General features: G+C 45.4%; 1 protein-coding gene across 4 annotated transcripts in view; it reads right to left on the bottom strand.

The window, feature by feature from the left end:
• Window positions 1–16,233: 16,233 nt before the first annotated feature.
• NCOA7 (nuclear receptor coactivator 7) overlaps window positions 16,234–18,251 on the bottom strand; it is a 234,944-nt gene continuing 232,926 nt past the window's right edge. For 2 of the 4 annotated variants that reach the window (XM_040429099.1, XM_040429101.1), the window contains one exon: window positions 16,234–17,608. In XM_040429099.1, coding sequence (XP_040285033.1) covers window positions 17,473–17,608 — 136 coding nt within the window. In that variant the 3' untranslated portion in view covers window positions 16,234–17,472. The remainder of the gene's footprint in view (window positions 17,609–18,251) is intronic. The other 2 variants (XM_040429098.1, XM_040429100.1) reach the window with 1 other exon arrangement.

The following is an 18,251-nucleotide window of genomic DNA, read 5'->3' as shown; positions in this document are numbered from 1 at the left end:
GTCTTTTGCCAAGATATTTCTCTCACCCAGCATGGGTATATGTAAAATGACACCCCAAAACACATTCCCCACCTTCTCCTGAGTACGGAGATACCAGATGTGTGACACTTTTTTGCAGCCTAGGTGGGCAAAGGGGCCCATATTCCAAAGAGCACCTTTCGGATTTCACAGGTCATTTTTTACAGAATTTGATTTCAAACTCCTTACCACACATTTGGGCCCCTAGAATGCCAGGGCAGTATAACTACCCCACAAGTGACCCCATTTTGGAAAGAAGAGACCCCAAGGTATTTCGTGATGGGCATAGTGAGTTCATAGAACTTTTTATTTTTTGTCACAAGTTAGTGGAATATGAGACTTTGTAAGAAAAAAAAAAAAAAAAAAAAAAATCATCATTTTCCACTAACTTGTGACAAAAAATAAAAAATTCTAGGAACTCGCCATGCCCCTCATGGAATACCTTGGGGTGTCTTCTTTCCAAAATGGGGTCACTTGTGGGGTAGTTATACTGCCCTGGCATTCTAGGGGCCCAAATGTGTGGTAACAAGTTTGAAATCAAAATGTGTAAAAAATGCCCTGTGAAATCCGAAAGGTGCTCTTTGGAATGTGGGCCCCTTTGCCCACCTAGGCTGCAAAAAAGTGTCACACATGTGGTATCTCCGTACTCGGGAGAAGTTGGGGAATGTGTTTTGGGGTGTCATTTTACATATACCCATGCTGGGTGAGAGAAATATCTTGGCAAAAGACAACTTTTCCCATTTTTTTATACAAAGTTGGCATTTGGCCAAGATATTTCTCTCACCCAGCATGGGTATATGTAAAATGACACCCCAAAACACATTCCCCAACTTCTCCTGAGTACGGAGATACCAGATGTGTGACACTTTTTTGCAGCCTAGGTGGGCAAAGGGGCCCATATTCCAAAGAGCACCTTTCGGATTTCACTGGTCATTTTTTACAGAATTTGATTTCAAACTCCTTACCACACATTTGGGCCCCTAGAATGCCAGGGCAGTATAACTACCCCACAAGTGACCCCATTTTGGAAAGAAGACACCCCAAGGTATTCCGTGAGGGGCATGGCGAGTTCATGGAAGTTTTTATTTTTTGTCACAAGTTAGTGGAATATGAGACTTTGTAAGAAAAAAAAAAAAAAAAAAAAAATCATCATTTTCTGCTAACTTGTGACAAAAAAAAAAAAGTTCTATGAACTCACTATGCCCATCAGCGAATACCTTAGGGTGTGTACTTTCCGAAATGGGGTCATTTGTGGGGTGTTTGTACTGTCTGGCCATTGTAGAACCTCAGGAAACATGACAGGTGCTCAGAAAGTCAGAGCTGCTTCAAAAAGCGGAAATTCACATTTTTGTACCATAGTTTGTAAACGCTATAACTTTTACGCAAACCATTTTTTTTTTACCCAAACATTTTTTTTTTATCAAAGACATGTAGAACAATAAATTTAGAGCAAAATTTACATATGGATGTCGTCTTTTTTGCAAAATTTTACAACTGAAAGTGAAAAATGTCATTTTTTTGCAAAAAAATCGTTAAATTTCGATTAATAACAAAAAAAGTAAAAATGTCAGCAGCAATGAAATACCACCAAATGAAAGCTCTATTAGTGAGAAGAAAAGGAGGTAAAATTCATTTGGGTGGTAAGTTGCATGACCGAGCAATAAACCGCTAAAGTTGTGGAGTGCCGATTTGTAAAAAAGGGCCTGGTCTTTAGGGGGGTATAAACCTGTGGTCCTTAAGTGGTTAAATTGCACTTTGCGATAATTAAGTGGGTTTTGAGTTTCAGTTTGGTCACTCGGTCTCTAAAAGGTTCTCCATCACTGGTCTAGGCCATCTTTATGTAGAGCAACAATTCTTTTTTCAGATCCCCAGAGAGTTCTTTGCCATGAGGTGCCATGTTGAGCATACATGATTGGGGACTTGGTGCTTCTTCACCATATACTTTTTTAATTTCTTAATCACTTGGTTCTTCTATGACTGATCTAATAAAATTCCACATAACATTGTAGATTCCTTGTATTGGATACCAATTAAAAGAATTAAAATTTTTCATTGTGTTACTTGCAATCTGACTGACCAATAATGAAATGGCAGAATTACAGTAGATAAAGAAACACAAATATTCCATAATTAGAAGGGGCTTTCTTGAACCTCTTCTCTAAGGCTAACATTCTGGGCACAAGGAGGTATTTAAAGGTATCTTTTTTTTTTTGCCGGATTATACTGCCGCATCTGAGGGAAGCAAAAAGTAGCGACAGATTTCCTTTAAGGGAGTTCCCCCCCCCCCCCAAACCCCCCTTCTTCTTCACTACATGACTGCAGTGAAGAGCAGTTTGCATGGAGTGGTGGTCCATTGTGCAAGGTTCTGTCCATTTCAAAGTGGGTTGGGGATAGTCGATTGTGTGAGAACGCTGGCGGACTAAGCAAGGTAAAGCTTATTTTTTTTATTTTAGAGCACTTCTTCTGTAAAATTTGTGGGGTTCCTGGAAAACCCCTTCAGATGTTACCATGCCTAGTAAACCATCGTATCGCCCATAAAATAAAAATTCTGGACTATCTTTTCTCATAAATATTTTGGGACTTCATTAAAAGTCTGTGGGACCCACAGAGGTAGCCAAGTACAGCAGAGCCATGAACGCTGCACCGCCACTCATTTCCAACCCTTTAAAGCAGTGTTCTCAACTCCAGTCCTCCGGGCCCACCTAATGGTCAGGTTTTAAGGACTTCCTTAGTATTCAGCAGGTGATATATTTAGTTTCAATGCATCAGATATTCATTCTGTGGGATATTCTCAAATCATGACTGGTAGGTGGGCCTTGAGTACAGGAGTTGAGGAACACTGGTTTAAAGGGTTTGTGTTTGTGAGCAGTTCTGGTTGTGATAAAAAGACAATCCTGTCCCATATATATATATATATACACACACACAGGATTGTCTTTGCTTTGACTAGTTTGATATATTGACGACAGAGTCATAATACAAGTAGTGTATGGTGGTCCTTTATTGAAAACACAGTAGCATTGAATTACACACTGTATACCAGTCATTCCATGCTATCAGTAATCATTCCACTGGCATCCATTCTGTAATAGTCAGAGGTGATACGCACATATCTAATGTATATAAATGCAATGTTAGGTCTTCATTTCAGCTGTGAATTTGCAACAGGGAATAAACAAATGTTAGGTCCGTTCTTAGGCCACTTTCACATGGTCTTTATTTGGTCAGCATTTTAAACCAAAGCCATTTGCGGTCCCCAATGCATGGGCAACGTCCGTGCGGCAGCCGGGACGGATTGAGACCCATTCAACTTGAATGGGTCCGTGATCCGTCCGCACCACAAAAAAAATAGATCATGCTCTTTTTTTTGCGGTGCGTAGGCCCGAACAGAAACACCACGGAAGCAATCTGTAGTGCTTCCGTGTGGTTCTGTGCCTCCGTTCCGCAGCTCCGGATTGCAACCCCTTGCAAGTGAATGGGTCCGCATCTGTGATACGGGGAGCACGCGTCCGGTTTCCGCATTTTGCGGACCCGCTGATTGCGGGCCGCAATACGGCCTTGTGCATGAGGCCTTAGACTGAGTCTGTTAGCAATTTTGACCCCTCAGAGGACCCTATAGGCAACAGAGAAAGCAGTACAGTACACATACCTATGTGCATTGTGTATGTGATTTAGATGCAGCTGTCTACAGATGGGCATCTCTGGTTGCTTGATATGATCTAGTTTACATACATGGCTCATTGCATGAAATATAAGACTCCATACACCACAGTGTCTCTTTTAAACACTGCCCCCACTCAAGCTATGCTCTGGTCATTGACTAAATAGCTTTGTAAGCAATTTTGAGAGATCAAAAACTACTGTCAGACTCCCTTTTAGAAGCACCGCCCACAGAAACTACAGCTATACCGTGTGCAGTAGTCAAGTAAACACTGGTCCTGTCAATGAAATATTAAACTACTGCAAAAAAAAATTCTGGTAACATTGGTTGTGGATGTTTGTTCATGATGAACGGACTATCCCAACCATTAGATTTAAAATAGGTTACAATACAAATGTATAGAAGTAGGCAAAAGTCACTCCATTTAGTATAGTCTTGTATTTCTTGACCGCTAGGATTTATTTAAAAGTGAGTCAAGCAGCTGTGGTCTTTTATATCCATATCTTTGGGTAGTGTTTATCTGCCTTTTTCAGTGCTGGTTGTGCTTTTGTTATGAATTAGTGAGTGAGGACCAGGTGTACCAACCAACAGGCTTGACTTTGGCCAAAACCCAAGAGCGCCACTCTGGTGCTCTCCTGGTAAACACCCCCCACCTTCACACAGGGATCTGAACCATGGGGGAGCAACCAGGCCACCACCTCCCAGAAGAGCCCCGATGCGGCTGGTAGTCAACCCATTATCCGATGCAAGCGCTGGAAGCCCAGGACACAGAAAATGCAGCAAAACCGCAGGAGCAGTCACCAATGCCTAAACGCTTGACTAGACCCACACAGCACTTGTAGCGTAGCCTTTAGGAGCTACAGGATAAATTGGCAGGCATGGCGGTAGTGTAGACAGACAAGGCTGGACAACTGGCAGGAGCACAGACAGGAAAGACAGCGTTAAACTCAAACATGAACTGAACTGAACCAAAACCAGAAGGGTAGGAGCACACAGACAGAGCTGGAGCACAGACAGGATCGCTAAGTAGAGGCTGAGCTAACATTACATGGCATTGTGCCTGGTTTAACTGTAAATCTTTAGTTCTTCTTCACTAGAGCAGAGATATGACGAGTGGCATGGTTCTATTTCAATGTGTTTTACATCTGCAACACCCCAGTTCGCTCAAGATTCAAGTAAACTTAGATCATTATAGAAACCTATGAAGAACCATGTTAGTTTCACTAGAACAATGGGCCATCTGGATGCTGCAGCTGTTGAACAACTGCAGACCAAAATTCAGATGGTCAATTCACAGCTGCAAGACCCAAACATCTCGTGGTTCAAGTGAACTAAACTTAAAGCAAAGTTCAGTTCACCTTCTGGATCTCGTGAAAACATTATGGCCTGAGACTTTAAGGCGGATATATACTGCCTGACTGACACCGGCCTATTATCAGGGATGTGCGTTCATAGTAACGGTTAATCCCGATAATCAGTCCCACAATCTGCTTTTAGGCTTTGTTCTCACCGCATTTTCATTGGAAGCGATCAAGTATAAAGATTGCGATGATACTTTTCAGATTGTAATGCTAAATAGGATAATAACTAACTAGATGTGAGATGAATTTGCCGACCTTCGGCAGAATTTCTTTGAAAATATGCTATTGCTGTGAAGGTAGTTCATTTTGCTCAATGCCAGTTGTTGCTGCGTCTGTATGCAGCAGTGAAACCAAAATCCAAAGGCGTAACACAACAAAACAGGCAGGGAGAGCACCTGTGCATGAGTGGCCACCCTCCATTCACAACTATGGGAGTTCCGAATACAGCTGAGCACTGGCTTGTATATTTCTCGCTCGGCTATTATTAGAAGTCCCATAGCAGTGAATAGAGAGCACGCAGTTCATGTGGTGTCCTTCACTTCCGGGGCCCTGCTGTGAGGTAGGAACAGGTCCCAGAGGTAGGGCTCACACCTATCTGACATTGATGGCATATCCTAGCGATATGCCATTAGTGTCCCAGATGGAAATACCCCTTTAACTTCTTTGGGCATTAACAGTGTATTCTGCTTATAACTAACCAATCTCCCTGTATATTCTAAAGGCACTAGTAAAGCATAAATTAAGGGGTGCGTTTAATAAAAAGGCAGGTTTTTGTCCAGCCGGGTTGCAGTGTGATCTCCACTGATCCCCATTATAGTCAATGGGGCAGGCAGGCATCAGGCAGCGCCCGGCAATGCCAGATCTAGAGAGCTTCGGCAGACTGCTTCCTGCTGGAACAGCCTGCTGGACCTCTAACGCCAGTGTGAAACTAGCCTTATAATAAAGCTTTCCACTCTTTAATCCCTTCTCCCGAAATTCTATTCCTATTTGTTTTTCTTGTGGGTTTCTTCCTATGGCCACCCTAATAGTTAAATCCAGATAGTATTACAATGTTGAAATCAATGGACTGTCTATATAATGCACAAACAGGAAGGGTCCACTGTGGCTTATGGATGAGGGTTCTGTATTGCGGCACCCCCTAACACAATGAGGCTGTATTTACATGCGGCAGTTTATTTTAATATTTTTTTAACTAACAAAAATATATAATAAAAAGCTTGCATGTGAATAAAGATTTTAATTGGTTTGTCCAACGATTTTATGTTAAATGGCTTCTGTCATCAGGAACATGGTTATTAAACTGGCTGACTTTAGACATGTGCTAATGTCAGCTGAAGATAACAGTCTTTGTGCCTCCGTTTTCACGAAAAATGAACTTTTATTTTATGCATATGAGCATCTAGAAGCAATAGGGGTGTTGCCCCTACTCCTATAGGCTCTGTTCTCCCTCCTCTGGGCAAGCCCTCATCATGTTGATTGAGTGTTCACCTCATCCTGCCTGACCCTGTCAATCAGCATGATGAGGGTTTGGCCAGAGGAGGGACAACAGAGCCATTAGGGGTAGGGGCAACACCCTCATTGCTCCTAGAGGTTCATTTGCATAAAATACTAATTCATTTTTCAAGAAAAATGGATGCACATAGAAAGAAGGGACAAAGATTTCAGCTGACATTAGCATATGTCTGAAGTCAGCCAGTTTAAAAACCATGTTCCTGATGGCAAAAGCCCTTTAAAATTCTCTGGTAGACCATACAAAAGATTTTTTTTTTCAAATGGATTAATTTTAAGAAACAGCTCCTTGATATTGATGTCATAAGCTTGTTATGGTGTTTGATTTCTTCTCAAAATGTCTACCTTATGTGTCCATTGCCAGTGGTCAAGCATGCTTAGTCCTACTCAGATCTGGCTTTGGAATGATTCCTGCAATTGATGGACTACACGCAGCATTTTCTCAAGTGCAATTTCACATTAGGTGGACATTCTCATACCAAGTGGCATCATAACAAGTATGAAACCGCTAAATCTGGTCACTGGAACATTCGGTAAATGACTGGCATTTAAAAGTTGTTCCGTTTGGCATGATCTAACATAGACATGTAATATTTAAAGAGGTTCTCCACCAGATAGTCCCTACCTGTTAGAAAGCAGAGATTGTCCAATAAGCTAGGATCCCCCAGAAATCAGCTGTAGTCTGTGGGTTAACCAGGCAGTGTTTCCCCGCAGTACACGACAGGTCTTCTAGAGCAAGACTCTTTGTAACCACTCTCCACTCTGACCAAGGGCCTCTGTGCCAGGACTCTGTTTGAGCCAGAATTCTGGTACAATTGTATAATATAAATTGAAAAGGGGCTGATACTATGGAAAAGTTGTTAGTATGCTTATTCATTTACATACTTAACAATTTTGTAGGCAGTACAAATATTATTGGGACAAATAGGCCCCACCGCCAAATAGTGCAGGACCACCCATTTATAGACAGGGCTTAGATAAGTCCACCCATTTTCAGCTCAGGACCGCCTGAATTTGCAGGGACTGTCTCTGAAAATTAGGGACTGTTGGAAACTATGCATTTGAAAATGAATTAATATTCATTGTCCTAACTGCACCCATGTCCCGACTTTACTACCTTTTCTACTCCCAAATCGTAAGCCTCTCCTTTCTCCATCACAACTGATGTACAGGCAGTACAGAGATGGGGGGACAGCTCAGAACTTCCACGACAGGAAGTGAAAATCGGGCCATCCGTGCAGTTATGATGATCACAATATATATTTGTAAGTTTCAGCATTTTCCATTTGTAAATTAAAAACTTTTCCTGGTATCAAAAATAGCAAGCAAACAAGCATAATAGAAAATATGGTCATCTTGCATTATTACTAGTGTCCATTACAAGTGTATGTTGGTGCCGGAGCAATCCACAAACAGACAGACAAGTAATTCAGATTCCCTTCTGTTGTCCTAAGTACTCATGAGCAAATACAGGTTGTATAGTGAATGGCAAGAGTAAGTACATTATAGTAAACGGTTTTCTTGGAAAGCCTGGGACACATTCAGATTACTAAATGCAGTTTTTGGAGCCAAAACCATGAGTGGATAAAAAAAAAGAAAAAAAAAAGAGTAAAGATCATATATGTCCTTAATACTTTCTTTCCTTTTATGATCCACTCCTGATTTTAGCTTAAAAAAACCTGAAAGTGTGGTAGCCCCCTAGGCCAAGTACCTTCAAATCAGAGATACTCTTTAAGGCTTCTTTCACACTGACGTTTTGGTTTCCGTTTGTGAGATCCGTTCAGGGCTCTCACAAGCGGTCCAAAACGGATCAGTTTTGCCCTTAATGCATTCTGAATGGATGAGGATCCGCTCAGAATGCATCAGTTTGGCTCCGTTCCATCTCTATTCCGCTTTGGAGGCGGACACCAAAATGCTGCCTGCATTTTGGTGTCCGCCAAAATGCCGCTCAGAATGCATCAGTTTGGCTCCGTTCCATCTCTATTCCGCTTTGGAGGCGGACACCAAAATGCTGCCTGGCACACAATGTAAGTCAATGGGGATAGATCCGTTTCCACTGACACAATAGAAAACGGATCCGTCCCCCATTGACTTTCAATGGTGTTCAAGACGGATCCGTCTTGGCTATGTTAAAGATAATACAAACTGATCCGTTCTGAACGGATGCATGCGGTTGTATTATCTCAGTGCTTCTCAATTATTTTCTGTCATGCCCCCCCCTAGGAAGAAGAAAACATTTCGCGCCCCCCCGCGCGACTGTAAATAGTATCATTTGTCTATAACATTGTTATAAGTACACCTCTGCATAACACTGTATCCTTATTAACGTATAAGAGAATAAAAAAAGAAAGAAATGTGGATCGGACACACACTTATGGGGGGATCTGTGGATGACGGACACTTATGGGGAAATCTGTGGATGACAGACACTTATGGGGGGATCTGTGGATGACGGACACTTATGGGGGGGATCTGTGGATGACGGACACTTATGGGGGGATCTGTGGATGACGGACACTTATGGGGGGATCTGTGGATGACGGACACTTATGGGGGGGATCTGTGGATGACGGACACTTATGGGGGGGATCTGTGGATGACGGACACTTATGGGGGGGATCTGTGGATGACGGACACTTATGGGGGGGATCTGTGGATGACGGACACTTATGGGGGGGATCTGTGGATGACGGACACTTATGGGGGGGATCTGTGGATGACGGACACTTATGGGGGGGATCTGTGGATGACGGACACTTATGGGGGGGATCTGTGGATGACGGACACTTATGGGGGGGATCTGTGGATGACGGACACTTATGGGGGGGATCTGTGGATGACGGACACTTATGGGGGGGATCTGTGGATGACGGACACTTATGGGGGGGATCTGTGGATGACGGACACTTATGGGGGGGATCTGTGGATGACGGACACTTATAGGGGGGGATCTGTGGCTGGCACTGTTACAGGGGGATCTGTGGCTGGCAAGGTTATATATGTGCCATCCACAGACCCCCCACCCCATAACAGTGCCATCACCCCTTAACTGTGCCATCCACAGATTCCGTGTGCCCACCGCCGCCATTTAAAGTTATTAAACATGCCCCCCTCACTCCTAATAGTACCGTATATCCGAATTTCTTCTGTATAATGCCGGCAGGCGGGCCGGCGCGTCCCTCAGTGACATCACTTGTCTGCGCGGCCTGCTTGATTCATAAAGGAGGCGGCGCAGGCACGTGACATCACTGAGGGACGCGCCTGCCGGCATTATACAGAAGAAATTCGCAAACCCCAAAGGCCGGCCCTGAACGAGCCCCCCTTTACGGAGCCTGGGGGGCGCGCCCCACTATTTGAGAAGCACTGTATTATCTGAACAGATGCGTTTGTGCAGAACCATGACGGATCTGCACCAAACGCGAGTGTGAAAGTAGCCTTACAAAACAAACTGAAGGAAATTTCTACCACCAATCATCCATATCAGCAGATTATGGAAAATGAGACATGTTCTTGTCAAATACAGTGTAGTATATTGTTCACATGTGTGTAGACTGTGATCACATCCTTACCAAAGCTTCTGTTTCTGACAGATCTATAATGGATCAAAATGGTAGTATAATGTGTCCTGCTCACTGTAATGGGTACCGTTTGTTTATTTAGTTTTTTTTGTAGAATATACCATTTTAGTAGCCAAAAACAATGGAAATGAGGGCTAACTGAAGCTAGTTAATGCATTTGAAAAAATGATTGGACAAAATAACTATTGCTAATGTGTCTGCGCGTCTAGCTTTTTTGACAGCAAGAATAGAATAGTCAATGGGGTCTGTCAGAATTCATTAGTACAAAAACAAATCTGACATGGCTGTCGTGGCTCCATTATAGACAGAAGCCTTTACCAGTTAATAGTAAGATTCTGAATCTTTGGTGGGATTACCTTATTTTGCACCAGTTGTGGCATCTGAAGTACTACATACACACGGCGGATTTTAAGTATTAAAGGGGTTGGCCCACCTCAGATATTGATGTCATATTTCTAGGATATGCCATCAGTGTCAGACAGGAGTGGGTCCCAGTTGTGAGCAGAGAGTGGGTCCCAAAGTGAACAGAGAGCAGTCACACATGCGTGGCCCCCCACCGTTCATTGTTACAGGAGTTCCGACAATAACCGAGCAACGGCTCAGCTACAGTCCTGATCAAAAGTTTAAGACCACTTGAAAAATGGCAAAAAAATCTTATTTTACATTGTTGGATCTTAACAAGGTTCCAAGTAGAGCTTCCACATGCAACAAGAAGAAATGAGAGTGAGACAAAACATTTTTTGAGCATTCAATTAATTGAAAATAACGGTTAAACTGAAACAGGCTGTTTTTCAGCTGATCAAAAGTTTAGGACCACATGCCTTTAAAAGGCCAAATCTGTGCATAGATGTGGATTCATTGTCATTTTCTGTCAGGTAGTCACTCTTTTTGATGGCAAAGGCAAAAAAACTCTCCCTTTTTGAACGTGGTCGGGTTGTTGAACTGCATAAGCAGGGTCTCTCACAGCGCACCATCGCTGCTGAGGTGGGACGCAGTAAGACATTCATTTGGAATTTCTTAAATGATCCTGAGGGTTACGGAACAAAAAAGTCAAGTGGAAGACCCAAAAAAATTTCATCGGCACTGAGCCGGAGGATCCAATTGGCTGTCCGTCAAGATCAGGGCTTTTTTTCTGGCAGAACGCACCGGAACGGCGTTCCGCCACCTTTTGACATCGCAGCCTGCCATGCTCCAGCATCGCAGGCTGCGATGTATCAGCGGGGAGGGACTGGGAGGAGGAGCTGGGGGCCGGTGCGTTCACTGTGCTCCGGCCTCTTCGCTCCAGTACAGTTATAAAATGTGTAATTCAATTAATAATGATTCATGCTGCCCCCTCTGTAGTATAACATTCAATATATCCTACTCACAGGGCTACTGTTATATCGTAATGCAGGCCGGCCGGGCAGACGAGCGGCAGCGTGACTGACTGATGTCACGTGCCTGACTGATGTCACGTGCCTGCTTCATTCATAAAGTAGGCCGGGCAGGCACGTGACGTCAGTCACGCTGCCGCTCGTCTGCCCGGCCGGCCTGTATTACGATATAACAGTAGCCCTGTGAGTAGGATATATTGAATGTTATACTACAGAGGGGGCAGCATGAATCATTATTAATTGAATTACACATTTTATAACTGTACTGGAGCGGCAATGGGGGGGGTCTGTGGATGACACTTATGGGGGGGGGGCTGTAGATGGCACTGTTATGGGGTGAGGGGGGCTGTGGATGGCACTGTAATGGGGTGGGGGTCTGTGGATGGCACTGTTATGGGGTGGGGGGGGGTCTGTGGATGGCACTGTTATGGGGTGGGGGGGGGTCTGTGGATGGCACTGTTATGGGGTGGGGGGGGTCTGTGGATGGCACTGTTATGGGGTGGGGGGGTCTGTGGATGGCACTGTTATGGGGTGGGGGGGGTCTGTGGATGGCACTGTTATGGGGTGGGGGGGTCTGTGGATGGCACTGTTGTGGGGGGGGTCTGTGGATGGCACTGTTATAGGATGGGGGATCTGTGGATGCCATCCACAGATCCCCCATAACAGTGCCATCCCAAATCCCTCATTAACAGTGCCATCCCCAGATCCCTTATTAACAGTGCCATCCCCATCTGGGGGGTTTCTTTGCTGGGCTGGACTTTTATAGCCCCCCCAAATTTTACTTGCATCCCTGTTCTCTAAAGGGGCGGTTTTAGGGGGTGGTCCTAGGGGTGGGTAGGGGCGTGGCCAGGGGAGGGGGGGTGAGTTCCACCACCTTTTCTCTGAGAAAAAAAGCCCTGGTCAAGATACTGGACGATCCTCGACCCAAATTAAGGCCCTTACTGGTGCTGACTGCAGCCCCATAACCATCAGACGGCAACTGAGACTGAAGTGCTTCAAAAACAAAAAACGTCTTCAAAGACCTTGTCTCCTTGAACGCACAGAACTGCTCGTTTGGACTTTGCAAGAGAGCACCAAACATGGGACATTTCTGATGAGAAAAAAATTAACCTTGATGGTCCTGATGGTTTCCAACGTTACTGGCATGACAAGTAGATCCCACCTGAGATGTTTTCTACGCGCCACAGTGGAGGGGGCGCCATAATGGTCTGGGGTGTTTTTTCCTTCAGTGGAACAATGGAGCTTCAGGAAGTGCAGGGGTGTCAAACGGCTGCTGGCTATGTCCAGATGTTGCAGAATGCATTCCTCATGACTGAGGGCCCTCGTCTTTGTGGTAACGACTGGGTTTTTCAACAGGACAACGCTACAGTACACAATGCCTGCAGTACAAGGGACTTCTTCCAGGAGAATAACATCACTCTTTTGGCCCATCCTGCGTGTTCCCCGGATCTAAATCCAATTGAGAACCTTTGGGGATGGATGGAAAGGGAAGTTTACAAAAATGGACAACAGTTCCAGACAGTAGATGGCCTTCGTGCGGCCGTCTTCACCACTTGGAGAAATGTTCCCACTCACCTCATGGAAATGCTTGCATCAAGAAGTGATAAACAATAACGGCGGTGCTACTCATTACTTAGTTCATGTTTGGAAGTTGGATTTCTGTTTGGGGGGGGGTTAGTTTTTTTATTGGAGGTGTGGTCCTAAACTTTTGATCAGCTGAAAAACAGCCTGTTTCAGTTTTTTCATTAAACTGAATGCTCAAAAAATGTTTTGTCTCACTCCCATTTCTTCTTGTTGCATGTTGAAGCTCTACTTGGAACCTTGTTAAGATCCAGGCAGCCATGCTAAATATGATTTTTTGCCATTTTTCAAGTGGTCTTAAACTTTTGATCAGGACTGTATTAATGGCATTTCCATAGTGGTGAATGGACTGGTGGCTGCACTTGCACAGTGTGCTCATTAGGGCTGCACGATATGGGAATTTTGTGCGATTGCGATTAGGGCCCTAAAAATTGCGATAACGGTATGCGATGTGATATTTTAAGGGAATTGTGCTAGAGGTCTATTTGCTTGGATTTTTCCATATGAGCCGCTGACGCGGCTGGGTATGACATAGTTATGTGGGGGATCTGTGGATGGCGCTGTTATGTGGGGGATCTGTGGATGGCGCCGTTATGTGGGGGATCTGTGGATGGCGCCGTTATGTGGGGGATCTGTGGATGGCGCCGTTATGTGGGGGATCTGTGGATGGCGCCGTTATGTGGGGGATCTGTGGATGGCGCCGTTATGTGGGGGATCTGTGGATGGCGCCGTTATGTGGGGGATCTGTGGATGGCGCCGTTATGTGGGGGATCTGTGGAGGACGCCGTTATGTGGGGGATCTGTGGAGGACGCCGTTATGTGGGGGATCTGTGGAGGACGCCGTTATGTGGGGGATCTGTGGAGGACGCCGTTATGTGGGGGATCTGTGGAGGACGCCGTTATGTGGGGGATCTGTGGAGGACGCCGTTATGTGGGGGATCTGTGGAGGACGCCGTTATGTGGGGGATCTGTGGAGGACGCCGTTATGTGGGGGATCTGTGGAGGACGCCGTTATGTGGGGGATCTGTGGAGGACGCCGTTATGTGGGGGATCTGTGGAGGACGCCGTTATGTGGGGGATCTGTGGAGGACGCCGTTATGTGGGGGATCTGTGGAGGACGCCGTTATGTGGGGGATCTGTGGAGGATGCCGTTATGTGGGAGATCTGTGGAGGACGCCGTTATGTGTGGGATCTGCGGAGGACACTTATGGGGGATCTGCGGAGGACACTTATGGGGGATCTGCGGAGGACACTTATGGGGGATCTGCGGAGGACACTGTTATGGGGGACCTGCGGAGGACACTGTTATGGGGGACCTGTGGAGGACACTGTTATGGGGGACCTGTGGAGGACACTGTTATAGGGGATGTGTGCTATGACACATGGGGCCACAAGGGGGGCCAGCATAAGACACACATATAGCATCTTATGAAACTGAATGCTCAAAAAATGTTTTGTCTCACTCCCATTTCTTCTTGTTGCATGTTGAAGCTCTACTTGGAACCTTGTTAAGATCCAGGCAGCCATGCTAAATATGATTTTTTGCCATTTTTCAAGTGGTCTTAAACTTTTGATCAGGACTGTATTAATGGCATTTCCATAGTGGTGAATGGACTGGTGGCTGCACTTGCACAGTGTGCTCATTAGGGCTGCACGATATGGGAATTTTGTGCGATTGCGATTAGGGCCCTAAAAATTGCGATAACGGTATGCGATGTGATATTTTAAGGGAATTGTGCTAGAGGTCTATTTGCTTGGATTTTTCCATATGAGCCGCTGACGCGGCTGGGTATGACATAGTTATGTGGGGGATCTGTGGATGGCGCTGTTATGTGGGGGATCTGTGGATGGCGCCGTTATGTGGGGGATCTGTGGATGGCGCCGTTATGTGGGGGATCTGTGGATGGCGCCGTTATGTGGGGGATCTGTGGATGGCGCCGTTATGTGGGGGATCTGTGGATGGCGCCGTTATGTGGGGGATCTGTGGATGGCGCCGTTATGTGGGGGATCTGTGGATGGCGCCGTTATGTGGGGGATCTGTGGAGGACGCCGTTATGTGGGGGATCTGTGGAGGACGCCGTTATGTGGGGGATCTGTGGAGGACGCCGTTATGTGGGGGATCTGTGGAGGACGCCGTTATGTGGGGGATCTGTGGATGGCGCTGTTATGTGGGGGATCTGTGGAGGACGCCGTTATGTGGGGGATCTGTGGAGGACGCCGTTATGTGGGGGATCTGTGGAGGACGCCGTTATGTGGGGGATCTGTGGAGGACGCCGTTATGTGGGGGATCTGTGGAGGACGCCGTTATGTGGGGGATCTGTGGAGGACGCCGTTATGTGGGGGATCTGTGGAGGATGCCGTTATGTGGGGGATCTGTGGAGGACGCCGTTATGTGGGGGATCTGTGGAGGATGCCGTTATGTGGGAGATCTGTGGAGGACGCCGTTATGTGTGGGATCTGCGGAGGACACTTATGGGGGATCTGCGGAGGACACTTATGGGGGATCTGCGGAGGACACTTATGGGGGATCTGCGGAGGACACTTATGGGGGACCTGCGGAGAACACTGTTATGGGGGACCTGCGGAGGACACTGTTATGGGGGACCTGTGGAGGACACTGTTATGGGGGACCTGTGGAGGACACTGTTATAGGGGATGTGTGCTATGACACATGGGGCCACAAGGGGGGCCAGCATAAGACACACATATAGCATCTTATGCTGGTCCCCCTCATGGCCCTATGTGTCCCCTCATGTGTCCGAAACTGCGCACATAACTCTCCTATTCATAAAATGGCCAGCCTCTGTACTTTCACTATGAATGCACTGCAGAGAGCGGCAGCGAGCAAGCCGGCCGGCGCGTGACTGACGTCACTGTCAAGCTCCTCCCACTTAATTCAGGAAGCAGGAGCGTGACTAAGTGACGTCAGTCACGCGCCGGCCGCCTCGTTCGCTCCCGCTCGCTGCAGTGCATACATCGTGAAAGTAAGTACAGAGGCTGGCCATTTTATCAATAGGACAGAGGACATTTTATCAATAGGGGCCCCTTCATATATAATCGCTGCATTTTCGGGTCGGCCGAATCGCCAAATCGCATTTGCCGATTATCGCGATTCGATTATTTTTGCGATATATCGTGCAGCCCTAGTGCTCATCATTGACTGCTTTGGGACCTCCGAAAACTGCTGAGTGTGCTCACTTGTCTATTTCCCATAAGGATGAATTGAGAGCATCGCCTTCACTTCGAGGGACCTATCTTCACACCTATCTGACACTGATCGCATATCCTAGAGATAGGCCAACCCCTTTAAGCCCAGATTGCTTACAGTCATCATTCAGGTCAGTGATACTGGATATCCACTTTATTACAGGAATTCCCCCCGGCATTTTGGATAAATGGCAGGCAATTACACTAACAATTATATCAAGTACAGCACAATCCACCCTCACAAGAGCAGACGCAACGCTTTACTAGATCCACTAAAACTTTGCTTTTCAAGAAGTAACACAAAAAATAAAATGTGTAGAAGACTAAATTAAAAATTACAAAAATAAAATAAGCAGCTTTCAGAAACGACCTGCGTTCCTCAATACAGTACTCATCCCTGCAACAAAAAACTGCCATATATCACATCTCTTTCACAGGAAGCTTTTTTTTGTCCACAATCTCTCAGCCAATAACAGATATATAAAATAAATATAAAATTTGCAATGCCTTCTGCTCCATATCATGCTCTTAGCTTCTAAGCAAGACAGTAATTCTCACAAACTATGATGGTTGAGCAGCAGTGGCATGGAGGGATGGAGCCCTGCTTGAATACAATTCAAGACCTCAGTGCTTGCCTCATAACGACTACATCATAAATTGGTCACTGTAGTGTAAATATATGTGAATAGGTATGTTAGAAGTAAAATCCTTAAAAAAAGTGCTATGAATGGAGGGCTAAAAATGCATGGTCAGCAGTAGTTCTCAACAAATACCTGGAGAGCATATGTAACATAGTTCCCTTACGTGACATCTTTTTTCCCTATCTTGTGCAGCATTACACAGCCTCATTCTATAGCGTGGATGAGCCTTTTTGACTTGTGTTCTCTCTACTCTATGTGGAGGTTTAGACATTTCACACTGGAATTTCATACAAAGCGTCAATAATAAAATCCTTTAACCAGCTGTTCATTTCCAGTCCTGCACAATCTGTGAGAAGCAGTCACAACGTTCTTATAACAGCATCGCATTCTTGGAAAAATACGGATTCTTCAGTGCAATCCTAGCAGTGAAAATATTCTAGAAGCAGTTTATTGAGCAGTGTGTTTGACCATTTCCTGTCTTGTCTGGATCTCCTCTTCTTGAACGTCTGAAATGTACATCCTCTCACATTGTCCAGTATCAGTTTAGTCAAAGGTCCATACTTCTAGATCTTGCACAATGAAGTCTTCTTTCTTGGATAAAATATCATTGTTGAATGTAGCACAGGGGTTACTGCGTCCATGATACAAATCACAGTCCAGCCATAGTCCAGATCGACCACTGAAAACATAAGTAATAGCGGTTAAAGATCTCTCTCTTTACAGTACTGATTGATGCTCCTACTCAGCACAAAATAACACTAATATGTCCTGTCACTGCCTAGGAATCAATTGCACTTCATGTGCTGTGCAATTCCCATTAACCAGCTCCTTAAATTTCATTTCCCCTGACGATTGCTAAGGGCTCCCCCACCATCACTAGAACGAAAGTTATGAGCCCCCACACCTCCTCGCTGCATGACTGCAGTAAGGAGCGTGTATGGAGCAGAGGTCAAACATATGCACTGCCTCTCTAGTCAAGATCTTTGGGGCCCGATGGAAGCAGTTGGGTGCTGTACTCTGCTGTCTGAGTTAGTTTCATAATAAAGAGGAATGGGGGGCTCTGGAGCCCCAATCTAGTGATCATTGGAGCCTCCAAAGATCATACCATTTTTACCTATCTTGTGAATAGGTGAGAAATGATTTGGTGGGATAACCCCTTTAAAGAGGTTGTCCAGGATTTTACTATAGATGGGCTGTCCTTCGGATAGGGCACCTCCAGTACCAGAACTACACAGCCCTTTCCATTGTGTAGTGGATGCAACTGGTTACACTTCAGTAACCAGCTCCATCCACTACACAATAGACGGGACTCTGTAATTCCG

Source organism: Bufo bufo, chromosome 4 (genome assembly GCF_905171765.1).
Source record: "Bufo bufo chromosome 4, aBufBuf1.1, whole genome shotgun sequence".
NCBI classification, from domain to species: domain Eukaryota; kingdom Metazoa; phylum Chordata; class Amphibia; order Anura; family Bufonidae; genus Bufo; species Bufo bufo.
This window is presented reverse-complemented; position numbering and strand designations above follow the sequence as displayed.